Raw genomic sequence first — 16,895 nt, 5'->3', positions numbered from 1 at the left:
TATCTTATTTCAAGAAATCTTAACAAGCCATTTTTCACTTGTTCTATTGGCAGATTTTTTTTCACTTATTTCAAGGTAAAAGTTCCTTGAAATAAGATTTTTTTTTCTTGTTTTGAGAGGAGCATTTTTTCCAGTGTGAGACAAACAATTAAAGATACAGCGTGTAAAATTTAAAAAGCTTTTATTCTCATCTCACAGCAATCCATGCTGATATAAAGTCACATTTATACGTACAGCACTGTGGACAAACTAGCCTCTTGAGTTTGCATTGAATGTTGCTGAACTATTGCACACCGTTGTTGTGGAAAGCAAATAACGCGTATGAACTTATTGTAGCCTCCCGGCCGTCACTTCACTCCGTTTTATTCACAGCATTGTTGATGTCATTGAATATCAAAAACACCAATCAATCATATTTAAATTAATCCGTCCCCGTGCTAAATGATTTGTGTCTTTTTCAGCCCATATGTGCAGGACTTTTCATCGTGACATTTGTATAAAAATGAGACAAACCAGGTGACGTTTGGTAGTCAGAAACAAATCCTACACATAGGAGCTTTACAGAAGACCCATAACTGCTTTAGCAATAATAATAATAATATTAAATAATGTCTTCTTGAATTTACAACTCCTCACAAAAATGTACAATTGAAAACCTGTGATGCAAATGTTCTAAAAAAAAGATGAAATCATTTTAAAGGCGCAGGAGGTGAAATTAGCTTTGAAACTGTAATTCATAGTAGGACAGGGTTGCCTGAGGATGTGATTAATGTCTGTGACGATGAATGGTTGTTTTTTTTTTCTGTCACAGCGTCTGTAAACTGTTCCGAGTCTTCCCCAGAATGTAGTCTGGAAGTGTCTTCTCCTTGTTATGATTTTTGTGTACCTGTGTCGTCACTTTCTGCTTCTGGGGTGAGCTGCTGCAGGAGTTCGATGTAAACCTTGACACGGCTGAGCAGAGGTACATTTTTCTCAGCGCGGAGGAGTTTTGAGTACACATTCTTGTAGGTTTTCAACAGCTCCTCGTCTTTATTGCTGTAACAAATAAAAAATGAGTCAGTCTGGAGTGAACACTGGCAAAGTTAAAAGGATATTAGATATACAAGTGTAGCTAAACCCCTTGAAGTAAAAAAAATAATAATTCTTTGTGTTTTTGCTTTCCAGCTGATGCTAAATTAAGTGGAGTTAATTTGTCTGTGACACATAGAACAGATATATATAATAACAGATAAAGGGGGTCCTCTTGATGTAAGTTGATTTTCGCCGTAAGTCAGAACTCCAGAGAAAATGTAAGCAAAGCCGTTACATACATCATGAAATTGATCAGTTCTTCATAAAAGTCATGAACAACAATGACTTTCATGCATGTATGAGTCATTTTACAATAAGATAACAGAATACGTTGCACTATTTTTACAATTTGATCTCCTAATTGCTGATGTTCGTCTGTGTTTCGCCTGTTCTGAGCGTTTCGTTAAATCTAATTTCACTTCCACGGTGTGCTGCCCTTAAAGCACAATTATCGATGTACTATTATTTTGAAAAAGCCTTTATTTTGAAGTTGTCTGTTGACAGTTGTCACTTCCTGTCGGCTATTTTGATGTTAACCTTTACACACGTACGTGCTTTTCTGGATGCACGGCTCTCTACTTTGGAAACGTCACAAAGGTAACGTCGTAAGTAATTAACTTCATTGTTGGACTTACAGGTTAAGTTAAAAGGATTTATTTACATGCATTTATGTTGTTTCATTCTGTTTTTGCTGCAGTTTTCACTGTTTGAAAATGTAGCACAGTCCAAGGTGGCGTACAAACGGAGAATGTAAACAAAGCTGTCGACGTATTCATTTGCTTCGCTTGCCAACAAGTCCCACGTAACCAGCTCTGATGTAACAATGAAATGCCGTAGGTCAATGACGTCGTAAACTGAGGACCCCCTGTATATAACAATTTAGGTCCCACTCTGACTTGTCCTACGAGAAACCAGTGTTTGCAAAAGGTTGCGAGGTACGTATTGAACATTCACAAATCGGCATTGGGGGGAATGGATATGCTATCTCGGTTGCAGTCTGAATCAAAGTGGTACGATGTGAATTTGCGACAATCAGTGTCTCGGGGTTAAGAGGGTTTCAGACTCCTGCTCACCTTGGTTTACGCTTCATTGTTGTCATCAGCTTGATCAGCTGCAGCAGCAGAAAAGAGAAGCTTGGCTCAAACACGCCAATTAACTTCATCACTTCCTGGAGGTTCAGTCCAGATGTGGGACCGCTGGCCACATCTGGAGACTCTGCTGACTCGGCAGCATCTGATTCACTCGACTACAGGGCAAGAAGTAACAGGAAAAGATGGTGTTGGTTACAGCGTGTGACAGAGAACGGGCAACTAAACAAAGATGAATAAGTACAGCAGAGCACTCCCATCGGCTACTCTGACACTCACCTCTGTCTGCTCCTCCAGCAGCTCTTTATGAATCAGCTGGAACGCGTAACGAGTTTCTGTCATGATCTCTATTGCTCCAGTCAGGCTCTTCAGTTTCGCCGCGTTGCTGCTCTGACCTGTGGAAACACAATAAAAACCATCACTGTACAAGGCGTTGGAGACAAATGCTCCTGTGTTCTCCGATTCCATCCTTCTCTGACAACAAAAACAAACATTACAGCCAACATCTTATTATTTCATCGTGACGAATAGACGCTCACCTGCCATCGTAAACTCTGCAAAAGCCACCCTCTCCAGCAGCGTGCGGAGCAGCTCGCAGGGTGCATCTTTGAGGCTGAGGAATAAACAGACAGCCTTGCCGTAGTGAAGCTCAGCCAGGCTGCGATGCTGCTTCCTCAAGTGTTCATCACCCACCTGTCACACAATTACAGCCAGAAACACAATCTATCAGTGCACTGGGTAAGTATGAAACACAGACATCTATCAGTGCACTGGGTAAGTATGAAACACAGACATCTATCAGTGCACTGGGTAAGTATGAAACACAGACATCTATCAGTGCACTGGGTAAGTATGAAACACAGACATCTATCAGTGCACTGGGTAAGTATGAAACACAGACATCTATCAGTGCACTGGGTAAGTATGAAACACAGACATCTATCAGTGCACCGGGTAAGTATGAAACACAGACATCTATCAGTGCACTGGGTAAGTATGAAACACAGACATCTATCAGTGCACCGGCTAAGTATGAAACACAGACATCTCATGCTATTCCTCTTCTTCCTGTCATTGTTTACTGCTTTTCTCTACTGTAGGAAAACATAACAAAGCCAAATGGATAATATTCATAAATGATTGGAACAAAACCAAGTAAACATTAAAGAAAGACTTTATATAACTGTGTAGTTTGACAGTTTCCAACCTGGTTGCGAAAGCAGCTGTGGTACATGGAGGCCAGGCGGTGGTGGATGGTGGCAGCTCTGTACTGATAAAGCGGCTGACGAGCTGACTCAGTCTGCAGGTCACAGTACTTGAGGGACTTCATCATCGCTTCGGTCACCTCCCGCCCAATCTTGGATGACACAAACAGCGGCGAATGATTTCAAGTTTAATTAAATGTCTAAAAGTTACTGATGCAAAACAAGAGATAATAACAAAATAGACGTATCGTCAGAGTTCTGGAGACAGACTCCGTTTTTAAAGTGGAGACTGCAGGGTTTTAAAAAATGTGTTAAAAAGTTTGACTGAATTTGGAATATTTGTTTATTATTATAGATAGCAGAAGTGTTCACCTGCTCCTGTGCCTTCCTGGACAGCGGGGCGTAATCCTGCAGAAGTGTAGCCAGGGTGAAATAGGTCGTGGACAATTCCCAGTTTACACTGTCCCACACTGCTGGGTGGTTCTCTCTGCTTTCCAGCGACTTCATAGCTCGCAGGTAGTAGTCTATGGCCTGGGGTTAAAAGAATGAAATGAGATCAACAAGACTGAAGACAGAAGAACAATACAGTTCCATTTAAGTGTGAGTACTCCAGTGAAGTGAAGAATTTAAGACTTTGAGTCTGATGTGGCACCTTGTTGTAGTAAAGAGCCTCTTCAGGTGAGAACTCCCCTCTGCTCTGGTCGGCAGACATGGCACAGTGAGCCTGAGCACAGATTCTCATCAGCCTGCCCGTATTACACAGCAGTAAGGCCGTGTTGGTGCTGTCCCCGATTGCTTCAAAGTCGTTCATTCCTTTCTCAAAGAAGGCAAAACTCTTTTTCCACATCTCCTGCTCTGCTACAGACACCGATCTCTTCACTAGAAGGGGAGTGGGAAGAGTAGATGGCCAGCAATGCAGTTTAATGAACAATTTTTACTCAATACTTTTGCTGATCCCAGCAGAGAGTGATTGTTTTTGGTTATTTTCATTCCAGTGTGAAGCATTGAAATTTCAACAAGACTCCAGCAACAAAGATTCTGGAAAAGCTTTAGAAAATTACATAAATAAAAACATGAGATTGTGTCAGAAAATCAAAATGAATAGCTGTCATCACACACTGTTTTCTGTACAGTTGCAGCGCTCTAATCTAATGTACCTTCTTTCTCAGTCTGCATGGCTGCAGCCTGGTTCATGTAGAAGACTCCCATCTCGTTGCGGATGTTTCCCAGCCTTTTGAGAACCTGCGCCAGCTGATCTGAGGTATGATCTTTCAAAGCCTCAGAAACCAGTAGTTCATACGCTGCTTCGTAGCACTTACTGCTAACAAACAGCTGGTACTCGGGATCCATGGCCAGGTCTGTTGCCATGTTGAAGGCTAGTGAATAGAGAGTAAACGAGTGGAATGATCAATAGAATAAAGCAACTTGAACAGGCAATAGATGCTAGGATTTTCATGAATATTGTAAAACTAGACAGATAAGAAGGTATTGCGTACCACTTGTAGATCAGGCTTTGTACCGCCTGTAAGCACTTGTAATTTGAACATACAGTGGTCCCTCACCATATCACAGTTCACTATCCGCGGTCTCATTGTATTGCAGAATTTAAAAATGTATTTGGTATCACAAATTTTTTGCTATATTGCAGGATTATGCAGTACATAGTGAGAGTATCTGTCTTTTATGTACTCTGCAACTGGCGGATGCTTTTATTTTGACACACACAGAGAGCAACGCTATTGAAAATGTGGCAGGAAGTCATCAAACACACTTCACACTCACGGTCCTGACAACATGACACTTAACCAAACTAACTAGGCTGACTAAACCACAAAAACACAATAAAACACAAACCCTAGTAGCACTGTAACCCTAACATAAACCACAATGATGACATTTAAACCCCTAACACCCTGAACTCCCAGTCATAGTGACCAGTTCTGCCATCGCTATATTATTTTAATTATTTTTGCTGTAAAATAAGCATTTTCTAGCCTAAAAAAACTGAAAACAATATAAAAAGATATGAAAGATAATAATTAAAACATATTATTTAATCGAAATAAAAGTGACTGGCTCAGCGACCGTAGCATCAGTCTCCTCTGTCTCTTGTGAGTAGCACCATTCAGCATCCTGTCCATTTCACACAGACGTCTGACAGCTGAGCATAGCGTTGCTCTGCGGTGATGTGTGGAGGGAGGGTTTATAAAGCCTTAAAATATGTCTAAATAATAAAACAAATACAGCAGCTACTTCGTGGATTTTCATCTATCAACAGGAGGTCTGGAACTTAACCTGGCGAGGGACCACTGCACTGTCTGCAAGCACTTTAATAATTTCAACATATTTCCCTTTAGAGACTGACCCTGGCAGCTGCTCTCTCTGTGCAGGCTGTGCAGGATCTCCTGGTCCTCTTTGGTCTGGTAGCTGTATTCCTCCAGGTAAGCTGCTCTGTTGTTGGCATTCTGGGCCAACATCAGCTGAATGTCCCCGCAGAGAGACAGGCACTGGCTGTGAAACTGCAGCACTTGTGGGTGCAGTGTACCGCTCACTGAGCAATAGGCATCTGGAGGGAACGGCAGCGGTGGAAGAGTGGACGGAGAAGCAGCCGAATATGTTGAGTTATTATATTGCTTCATAAAATATTGAAATAACTTCTACAGAGGAATGTAGCTGGGGTTGTAATTATTTGATTATGCATTAATATTAGATGAATATTTAATAATCTCCAGGCCGGTTGAAATTGCAAGAAAAATGTTCACAAGAGTCCTATTAAAAAGACATGAAAATACTGAGAAGCATTAACTAGTGTAGTCATTACACTGTTAAATAAACTCACCGTAGCACTGCAGAGAGAGTTTGATGTAGCGCAAGGCTCGTCCATACTTTAGCAAGTTAGTGGCTGCATCAGACAGGACGTAGTAGGCTTTGGAGGCTTTGAGGAAGAGCTGCAGCTTCATGCGGTGCTGCCAGGAGCCGGGGATCATCCCTGAGCGCGTCGGGTGCTTCTGGTCGGCCTGCAAGGGTCCCGCTGTTTACAGACATGCATTAGAGCACAGTAAACCTCAGTGTGAGCCGTGATGTTTGTCTGTTTTGCTGTATCGAATCATTTGGTATTGTATCAGCTCGGAAATGACAGCTGTAGACTGACCTCTTTCAAGCAGAAGAGAGATGCCTTTCTCAGCAGCACAGGCTCCGTTAGCACTTCGGTCTTCATATTTGAGGGGAATGGGCGTGTTAGGGTCTGCAGCCGGGAGATCACTCTCCTTCTTGATGCTGCCGTCCACTGCCTTCAACCCCTGTGCAGCGTGTTATCAGAGCCGTTCGGTTAAAGAGGACCCCACAGATGAAGCACTGTCAGACTGTTTTCAAAAACAGCTTGAAAATCAATGCAGTGTCATCTTTTTTCGATTCAACTCGACCACTAACAGTTCAGTAAAAGATGACACCAGTAGCAAAAAGCTGGAGCTGCTAGCTTCAAGCAGAGACGAGGAGCAGGGTACAGACTTCTGATGAGCTCTAGTCTTTCAAGAACCACAGGCTGAAATTCTTTTTCAATTTCAAACTTGAAGTTCATTCCCAGGAGACACTGGCATCTCTTGAGGCTTTTATTTTTTTTTTTAAAGATTTAACAAAAGGCTTTATACGACTTCTTTTCACAAATACAAAAGTAGTATTCTCCTACAACTGACTGACTTTGATGTGTAAAATAGGTGGTTTCCCCTTAATACAGCACAGATGATGGCCTTCTCAATACACACCACGTTTGTAGCATAGTATGTCCACTAAACATAAATGTCTTGCAGAAACTTGCCTTCAACACGTAGCTCAGGACGTGTCTGCACCGTTCTTCTTTGTCTTGAGAAACAGGGAAAGCACAACTTGGCTGCAGAAAAGAAAAAGGGAAGATTATCTCTTTGTTTTTACATACAACATGCCTGTCTGTTGGTCCAATTCTCCCTCCCTTTAATCTGTGTAGAGAAGAAGGCAGGAGGAACGTTTCAAGACTAACTTACTCTGATCTGGTAAGTGGATTTGTATTTCTCAGGGACCGACAGCTCGCCTACAGAGCGGATCACGGCCACTGCTTTACTATCGTCCTGTGGGCTGGAGCAGTTACTGTAGGAGCCACTGTCATCGCTGTCCTCCATCAGATCCTCCTCCTCCTCCTCTTCTTCTCTGTCTTCGTCGCTGTAGCTGTCCTCTGAGCCACCGGCCCGCAGAGACTCTCCTCCATCTTCTTCGGGAGGCTCGTCGAGCTGGAAAAGCTCCGAAAGCATGTAGTGGGCGGAGGCGATGATCTGAACAGACAGGAGATTGACGCGATAAAGACAGAAGTCAGGTTTAATCAAACCTAAACAATGGAATTCTCAGATTTAGTCAAGTACTTTTTGTACTGTCTTAATACAGATAAAACATGAGCAGGAATATCCAAGTCAAAACTAATGAATTTGGACGTGAAACAAGGACCCTCCCAGTGAGTTTCCCACCTTTCATATTACCTGACAACTCATCTTTTAACTGTAGGCTGAGACTCTGAATCCATGTTGGGACCTTTGTTGCGCCCATACATCTTTGTTTCCTACCTCCATTTAACTCTGCCTTTGAAAGAGGGTAGAATGTGCCACACCTACCTGAGGATGCCTCTCCTGATCCAGAAGTTTAACACAGTTTAAGAGCAGAGTTCTGATTGTGCCATAGTGCTTTCTGTTCTGCCTCGCCTTCAGCATCAAGTTGCTGGCCACTCTGTGATGCAAAACAGAAAAATAAAAGAAATTTAGACACATAATTTCAGCTTAAACTTTTAATTAAGAGGCCGATTTAATTTCATAACATTTATAGGAAATATGGCCGATTGAATAGAACCAAGTAAAATGACAGAGTACTTAATTTTATTTAGAAATAGTTTATATTACACAATTTTAATTCGCAACTTTTATGAAGAAAAAAATCTATTATTTTTCTTTTGTAACTGAACATTCCGTACGTTCAAGCCATTGCGAAGAAGTTTCGCACAGTGCTGACTGAGCTTATCCCCGGTACTTAAATCTCTTTAAATTTCAGTTTTAAATCTGGTGTCTGGTGCTATGATGCGTTCGATGCATCAACCAGCAACTGCTGATTTAAAGAGGGGAGCAATCATAGCAACAGAGATGGAATAGGGTGAAGAAACCAGGAGTAGGTATGCCTATGATGGAAAAGCCTGTGAGAAGTTTTTGACCTATAAGATTAAAAAGGAACTAAGCATTCAGAGTAAAGTATTTAAAAAAAAAAAAAAAGAAGGAAGTAGTGTATCGCTGGACAAATACATATTACATTGGTATGGCTTTTCTGTAGTAAAGAGCACAGATTAAATAAGGTACTGAGGGCAGATATGGATGTTGCTTTACTGCTGTTGAAGAAGCCTCCATTTGTAAAATAAATAAATAAATCAGACACATTTATGCCATTAACATGCTTCAATAGTGCATGTGTAATTACTTCTACTGCCAGATGGGGGAGACAAACATTCCACACTACACTCAAAAAGAAATGTCATTTAAACAAAAAAAAGTTTATTTTCATAGGGTGAGTTTATTCAATATAATTTCAACCATGTAATTCAATTTCTTAAATGCACAGACCGGTTTTCACAACTACAACACAAGGAAGCTCACATCCTGAGTGTGTACCACATACTCACCTGTACAACAACACAGCTACAGGAAGAGTGAAGGGATTCTGACATTTCTCTTCTTCAGCCTCCTCACACAGAGTAGTTAGATCATAAAGCTTCACGATGTCACTCCCACTAGCTGTGGATTCAAGTACGACAGAGAGCATTTAAGCAAACGAGATACATCAGTTACTGACTTGATACAACCATTTCTGCTGATTTATCTCCCACCTTTGAAAAGCCAGTAGGTGTGACCCTCTTTGGTGCAGTTGGACTTAAGAAAGGAGAGGATATTTTGGGCGATATCTTTCACAACTCTCGTGGAAAACGTGGAGTTCTCCAGATGAGGGATGTCCTCTGTTTTTATCATCTCATATTTCTTAGGCGAAAACCATAAAAGCAAAGAAAATAAGAAAACCATTTTTTAATACAAGTGGCTCTAAAGTCAAACAGTGACAAGCATGAAAAAAACACATTCTCACAGGATTAGCAGGACTGTAATCAATAATGCAGACTGAAGTTTAAAAAATGAAAAAGAAATCTTTAAAAATTAAGAAACACGCTCAAATCTAATCAGATTGTTGGCACTATATGGGGTCCCTGTGGTGCAAGTTTCTACTACGTAATGCTGTTGAATTACTGCATTTAAAACTGTATACAGACGCCAACATACACTATGATGTCCTGTACACCACAAACCATGGTGCAAGCAGATAAAAAGTCTGAATTTTTTGCCATTAAAGTTGACTACTACAGAAAACATAGCTTATAATGTACTGTGAATTACAATCATCGAGCACATAATAATAATAACTGCAACAGTAATTTACCTGAACAATGCCATTGACATGAAAACACATGACGAGTTCCGGGACATTGCACATCAGATTGTCGAGCCAGTAGTCGATCCCCGTCAAAATGTTGATTGGTTTATTGTTGTCCCTGAAAAACACAGCGAGAGAAAGTTAGACAGTTAATATTAGATTAAGGGGGAACAATGTAGTGGAACGATGTGCGATTGTGATGAGGCTGCAGCATCCAAAATTAAATTTCTGGTTCACCTCCTGAGGTCAGCTAGACTAAATTAAAAATGGACTTGATGAAGACAATTTTTACAGCTATAATCACAGCGTATCTTCTGTGGACATACTGTATGTCAACCCATTATTTTCTAGTCCATTATGTGTGTAGATTAATTTGCATTATCTTGCAGAGGCAGACAATCGAACAGAAGGCAACAGGATTATGAAGTGCAATTCAATTAAAACAAGGAATTACATTATTATTTTGCCTCCACATGAGTGTTAATTTCAGGAACAATTGGATTAAAAGTCCAACCTGAGTCTCAGACTGACGGCAGGATAGCGACCGCCTCCAAAAATAGGCATGTTGGACCCAACCAGCATGTGGATATCCTCGAACGTCCACATGATGTTTCGCACAAAGTCATTCCTTAAACCCTGTCAAAAAAAGGATATTAAAGTGTATTTAACAGGATGTATAAATTCTGCAAGCTGTAGCAGCATACCATTAATCCTTATGTCGTCTTGCAGGTCAAATCTGACCCGCTTTAAAGTTTGAAAATGTGGGGGAAAAAAAAAAATTTCACAGTGAAACTTCTGATGTCCAAATTATCAACATTTTTGGGAAATCTTTGAACATTTTTTGGTGGAAAAAAAAGTTAAAAATGTTTCTTAAGAACATTCACATAAAAATCAACCAAAATCCAGCGAAATTTGATGGATTTTGGTTGATTTTTATGTGAATGTTCTTAAGAAAATATCAGAAGTTTTACTGATATGTATGAAATCACTTTAAATTTTTTAGGATGTTTTTGGAAGAATTTTACTTATCTTTTGAAAATATTTACAAGAATTTTCTTGCCAAATTTGGGGGATTTTTTTTTAAACAAGACAAAATGGTCATCAATATCCCCCGCCACATGTGATGTCTATGAGTCTATATCCAAAATAGTGATCAAGGGCCATAACTCTGTTAAATATTATCGCACAGGTCTCATTTTCGAACTCGATCAAGGTGTCCAAGGTGTGAAGCTACACACTAAATTTCGTAATCCTAGCCGTAACAGTTTCTGAGAAAAGCTGTCCCCTTTATCTCGGACGGACGGACGGACGCCAAACCTATATCCCCCTTTGAAGGGAAACTTTTAGGAATAATTGGAATTTTCTTCCTGAAGGTTTTGCAAATTTTCATGAATTTGGGGATTTTTTTGGGGGTGAATTTTGGGATTTTTTGCAGACAAGGAAACTATATTTTTGCTGCCCGTAAATGAGGACAACAGGAGGGTTAAGGAGCGGTAAAAGATTGCATTACCTGACTGTTCTCCCCTTCATTGAAGAGTGTGGGGAGGTTTTGCTCTTTTGGTACAGACGCCACTTGGCCCAGAGCAAACATGCTGTCCATGGACACACTTTCCTGCAAATTTAACAGCATCAGTGTCTCACTTAATACAAAAAAAACAAGCCAAGAACAAAAGTCAAAGTAACAATCATCTTTTGATTTCTTCTCAGATCTGTTTGTCCCACAGAAGACTGACAGCTATGCTACCTCTTTGGGCGCATCTGACTCCTCCACATCGGACTGTGTGCTGGTGAAAGTTGTAGGCCACGAAGAACTGAATTCCTCAGCCCTGTTCTCTTCTTCTCCTTCATTCAGGTTGTCTGATACAGGCTCTGCAGCTCCTTCACCATTTATACTACATGAAACACAGACGTTAGTGTAAGACAGAATATAATGTAGCTTCACATTAGGCTAAATCTACTCATTTGAGCAGTAAATACTCGCCTGTAGTAGAGGAACTTTGACAGGATTGCTTTCTGATACCAGTGCTCTTTACTCTTCTTTTTCCTCTGCCATTTCTGATCTATTAGCCGCTGGTAAAAATCCTTCAGCCATGTCCAATCTCCTGTCTAAACATGCAAGGCAGGGAGATTTAACTGCATGTAAATAACAAAACTAGTTATGCAAAAATTCTCATGACTTTAAAAAAGTCTGTAAAACACTCAGCTGCACCTGAGAGGATCTCATGAAGAGTTCTTGAATGTCCAGCTCATCCAAAAGCAAAGTTCTCCCCACGCGGTGAACAGCCATACTAACATGGGACTTGCTGTAGGGAATTTTCAAAAGCTTCTTGATGTTCTGAAGGTGACAGAAAACAAAGTTAATATCAGCTGTGTGTGCATATTTCAGAAGCATAGAGAGAAACAGCTTTGCAACAGCTCTACTAACCTCTGAGTCTGACACGACGTCTACATCGTCGCCAATGCAATCGATGAAGTCATAGGCCATCCCAAAACTGCAAAAAACAAAATTTAATCAATACAGAGTACTTAGAAATAAATTCGAGTCTGACTGATAATTGAAGCCTTCCACTGACTAATCTGCATTTGTAATTTAATCACTGACAATCCTGACATAAACGTGGAGGATTGTCAGTATCCAGTGCTTCTTTTACTGGTGGTTTGGATGTCATTTGGTATCATTAGTGAAAAAGCGCAGAATGCATGGAGTCCTTTACACACTGTGGCTAATGTGGATATACCAGTGAGTACTAATCAGTTTTCACGAGTGCATTCAGACCAACAACAGAGGCCATCTGCTCAGCAGATTCTCACAGTCAAACAGAGAGTGGAACATTATGCTGTCAGCTCTGATACAAACTTTGACTTGTATTGTTTTTCAGCCAAACACACTCACAATATCTCAAAACTGCCATCACAACCATCTTTGCATTGCTTTGAGATGAAAATTGAAAAGCACATTGTGGGGACATGTGAGACTTCCATTAATTTGCTGAAAAGGGGCACAATATGGGATTTTCAGGATCTATATAAATACCACTAAATACTGACTGTATTTAACACAACAGGATTAACATTACAGTGTGGTTTAAAGCAGGCCTATAATCTGGTAAATAAAAATGCAGCACGCAATCACAGCATATGTGAGGTCCAGAATCGCCATCTGGTTAAAAACAATTTGGCAGATTATATTTAAGAAAAACATATCAAAAAAAGTGTCATTAAATCTATGAAACACTATGAGAGGTACTTTTAGGGTATTATATCTCATATTAATGTAGTTTCACCCTGTATCTCTAACAATGAGCAGTCAACACTTGTGATATGATACCTGGAAAAAGGCTTGCTCTTGCTGCTGGACCCTAATATAGTGGTGCCAGCGCTGCCCAGCTGGGGATTTTCTCTCAGCCAGTTTGCAGGTGGCAGCTTCAAGTCCGTCTTCTCCTGCAGGAGGGCGTAGCTGGTAGGAGGTGGGGCAGCAGAGTACTTGACCACAGCACGACTCTTGATTTCACTGGTGCCTGAACATATTGCGGAGTCCTATGAAATAAGAAAAAGCACCATATTGTAAGCTACTGACAACCAGAAATCACTGATTAAGTGAAATATTTCGGGTTTATGTGGCACAGAGAACGGGGCTATGCATCAGTTAGCGCAGAATTGTAGATAAAGGATGACCTTGTAGGTTCTTTGACACTGGTTCTGTTCAGTGGAGTGACACCTCATTCAGTGGTGCAAAGAGAAATAAGGAGCAGCATGTGGAAATAAAAATAGGTAGCATGAGTGGCTCAACATGCCAGAAATTCCCTGGTCTATTGACTGCTCCAGCAGTAGAACATTTTTTTGTGTGTTCTTTATCGTTTTCCTGGAGGTTTGCTTTTTTGTTTTGCCTGCCTTGACAAGGGATCAGGTAGCATGAAAAAACAACTGGTGACAGATTAGTGTTCTTGTCTTATGTGTGTTTGTTTATTTTGTTTGTCATTCTGCTTCCCCAACCATCTATAACCCAGCTAAATCCCAGTCAAGCAGTTAGGGCAGAGTTGGTTGTTTATGTTTATTTTTTTAAACTGGGACAGTTTGTATTAATGTACATTTCCACATAAACACAAGAGATTGTAGCTGTGCGGCAAATTTCCATCTCGAGTTCCATTGGCAGATCAAAAATAAATAAATTACAATTAACATAATACCAAAACTGAACAAAGACACACAAAAAAGCAAAACAAGTAACAAGTGATAACACATAGTGCACATAACAGACAAAAACTGGGGGACCAAGGCAAGCTACTAAGCAGTAATTAATTAACATTTACAAATGATTATATTGCAAATATCTCTGTTACTACTGCACATTTCCCTCTATTAGTAGTACACATTGTCATACTACACTAATCCCTCTGTCATTATAATATAAGATTCCACTACATATATCCCTCTGACACTATTACACATGATTGCATTGCACATTACTCTGAACTACTATTACACATAATTACCCTATACATGTCCTTTAAACACTATAGCACATATCCCATTATCACTATCACTCATGATCCTTTAACACTATTACACATGGCCTGCAGTGGAGTTGTTAATTGTTTACTACGATGATAACAACATATTGAAAGTTTGAAGTATTGTCTTCCTTTGTGGGCAGGGTTTAGTGATTGCAGTGCTACTTCTTATTTCCTGCAACTGTTCTTCCTGATCCTAATGGCCTGCAGTTGGGTGTTACATTTATATCGACCAAATGATGCATAATTGAATTAACTCTGGATAGTTGAGAACTCAGCTGCCACGCTTTTAACAAGAACCAAGAAACGTGAGCACATCGGGCTTCATTTTAACCATGCTACACCGGCTCCCAGAATGTTTTAGGATAGATTTTAGAATATCACTGATCTCTTAAAGCCTTTCATGGCTTTTCTCAGAGTTATTTCTAGCTATAGTTTCGAACATTACACCAATATGCAATTGAAGATCTTTTGCCTGTTCTCTATTTTGATACTTTTATTAGAGAGCCTTTCCTGAAAATGCAAAAGTTTTTTATTTACATTGAACTCTGTTGTTTAATTTTCGCTGCCTTGTAAAGCACTATGTAACATGGACTTTGAGAGGTACTCTATAAATAAAGAACAATGTTATTAGTCATTCCTCCACACCTGTACAGTGGACAGTATTCCAATGGACATGTACAATACTTTTTGCACTATGAACAGCATTCTCTGCTTTTGCACTACAGTGTTTAAATATTCCTTTCTAGCTTGTAAATATCTGTATATATTGTGTTAAATTTATTTTTACCACTACTATTTTTTCCCTGTTCTTCTTTCTATAGTTTCTTTATTTTTATTATTCTCTTTCCATATTCCTAGGGTGGCACCAACAGCCGAAACCATATTCCTTGTATGTTGTGTACATACTTGGCCATTAAAGCGGATTCTGATTACTGATACAGATATCGACTTCTAAATGTGTCATGAGTATCAGACCACAAGTGGCAGTGAATTTAGATATCCACAAACAGCTGTACTTTACTGGTGTATAGACGACAGTTTCGTTTTAATTTTGAACAGTAAACAAACCACAGCTCAGCCCAGTTACTTACATGTTTGCTGTTATCTCCTGTACAAGCTGGACCACTGATTTCCTCCTTTGCGGTGTCCGAGGGGATCCCAGACTCTCTGTCCCCAGCTGATGCACTCATACCGCACACAAGTCCGTGTAATCGAAAACGCACTGATGATTTCCTAACAACCACACAATATGTCCATACTGGCTTGGACAAATCATAAATAATCCATACAGGAACTAAAAAACGAGCGAGAGACGTCAGAAATGCCGATAAAGTTTGTGGTTTTCCTGGTTAGTTTGCTAGCTTGACAAGCTAGCTCCTAAACATAGCAAAAAAGTGCAGTTACACAACACAGTAATTAAATTAAAGCTAAACGACAGTATCACTAGAGGCTGTTGTTACTTAGTTAACCCCAGTTTTGTTTAGCCCTTCGCTAGTTAACTGGTAACCCAGCCTGCAGCCTCTTCTCTGTCCATCTGCAGCAGTCTGTTTACAGAGAACACGTTACAGAGCGAACAACCACTTCCTGGTTCACGGTAGGACCAACTCCAAACCTTCGCGTGTTCTTTTATTTAAACATTTTTATAAATAGACACATATTGATACAATACAAAATAAATGGCCTTTAAAGGTTTTTAATAAACAATATTGGAATTTTCAGAAAATGTTTCAGTGACCGAAAGTACGTGACCCGGAAGTACTTCCAGAGGTTCCTTCTGGAAAAGTTGAGTTCTTTCTGGCTTGTTCTGAAATTTCCTGACCGGCTGCTGTGTCCTTATTTCTAGCGTTTACTGAATTTATGCACAGTCACTGCTCCAAATTAAACACTTTTATATACAATGAATACCTATACTCTGCTATTAGAGATCAGAGACCAAAAAAATAAAATAAAAAACAAACAGTAAATCTACACATTGTTTAGTTGTACTACTTTTCGTGCAGTCAATTAAAGCCCACAACTTAAATAATTGATTTAATATGAACGAAACGCGGACTTTTCTGTGAGTAAATTATTAAAAATAAATAAATTTAATACGTGAACAGTACTAGCAGCATATAATATAATATAATATAATATTATGTTATATTATATTATATTATATGTACTATTTGATGTGAAGTAAAACATTGATAATTTTATTTAAAATACTAAGTACCTAAATACTAAAATAAATACAAAGAAACTTGTATTTAGCATTTCAAACACTAAATATTAACTCACTAGATGGCAGTGTTTCTAGTCATGAAATTATTAATCGTCAGGTATTGTGCAAATACTTCATAACTATACTTATATAGTTGACTTATTTTTCTCCAATTACTTTATATTATATTATATGATATTACAATTTTCGACTTTTCAATTCTCAGTAATTCTTATTAATTAATATTTTTTAACTTATGCTGTGCATATATAGTTTTAACTTTTTATACATTTTTTACTTTTCTAGTGTATATAGATATATGACTATTAGATCG

The 16,895-nt window shown here is 39.4% G+C and overlaps 1 protein-coding gene across 1 annotated transcript; it reads right to left on the bottom strand.

Moving 5' to 3' along the window:
- Positions 1-164: 164 nt before the first annotated feature.
- Positions 165-15,933, bottom strand: edrf1 (erythroid differentiation regulatory factor 1). Its single transcript, XM_022214742.2, has 25 exons — positions 15,450-15,933; positions 13,173-13,381; positions 12,270-12,336; positions 12,054-12,179; positions 11,826-11,950; positions 11,589-11,736; positions 11,355-11,456; positions 10,359-10,480; positions 9,851-9,962; positions 9,252-9,399; positions 9,048-9,159; positions 7,999-8,110; positions 7,381-7,665; positions 7,179-7,250; positions 6,516-6,663; positions 6,204-6,395; positions 5,730-5,930; positions 4,522-4,740; positions 4,017-4,243; positions 3,737-3,895; positions 3,367-3,516; positions 2,699-2,852; positions 2,439-2,554; positions 2,145-2,317; positions 165-1,035 (listed from the first exon to the last, which is right to left on the bottom strand). Exons 1-25 carry the CDS (start codon positions 15,546-15,548, stop codon positions 870-872), a joined length of 3,744 nt encoding a protein of 1,247 aa, XP_022070434.1. The 5' UTR covers positions 15,549-15,933; the 3' UTR covers positions 165-869.
- Between the last annotated feature and the right edge of the window lie 962 nt (positions 15,934-16,895).

The sequence above is a fragment of the Acanthochromis polyacanthus genome, chromosome 15 (genome assembly GCF_021347895.1).
Source record: "Acanthochromis polyacanthus isolate Apoly-LR-REF ecotype Palm Island chromosome 15, KAUST_Apoly_ChrSc, whole genome shotgun sequence".
NCBI lineage: Eukaryota > Metazoa > Chordata > Actinopteri > Pomacentridae > Acanthochromis > Acanthochromis polyacanthus.
Note: the sequence above shows the minus strand (reverse complement) of the source record. Positions and strands in the feature narration are given on the sequence as shown.

What these genes read in the sequence shown, in the direction of transcription:
- edrf1 (XM_022214742.2), bottom strand. Translation starts at nt 15,548, where the DNA reads ATGAGTGCATCAGCTGGGGACAGAGAGTCTGGGATCCCCTCGGACACC. An exon ending in ACTCTCTCTGCAGTGCTACG is followed by an intron (nt 5,931 to 6,203) that starts GTGAGTTTATTT and finishes CGTTCCCTCCAG; the next exon opens with ATGCCTATTGCTCAGTGAGC. An exon ending in CATGCAGACTGAGAAAGAAG is followed by an intron (nt 4,244 to 4,521) that starts GTACATTAGATT and finishes CTCCCCTTCTAG; the next exon opens with TGAAGAGATCGGTGTCTGTA.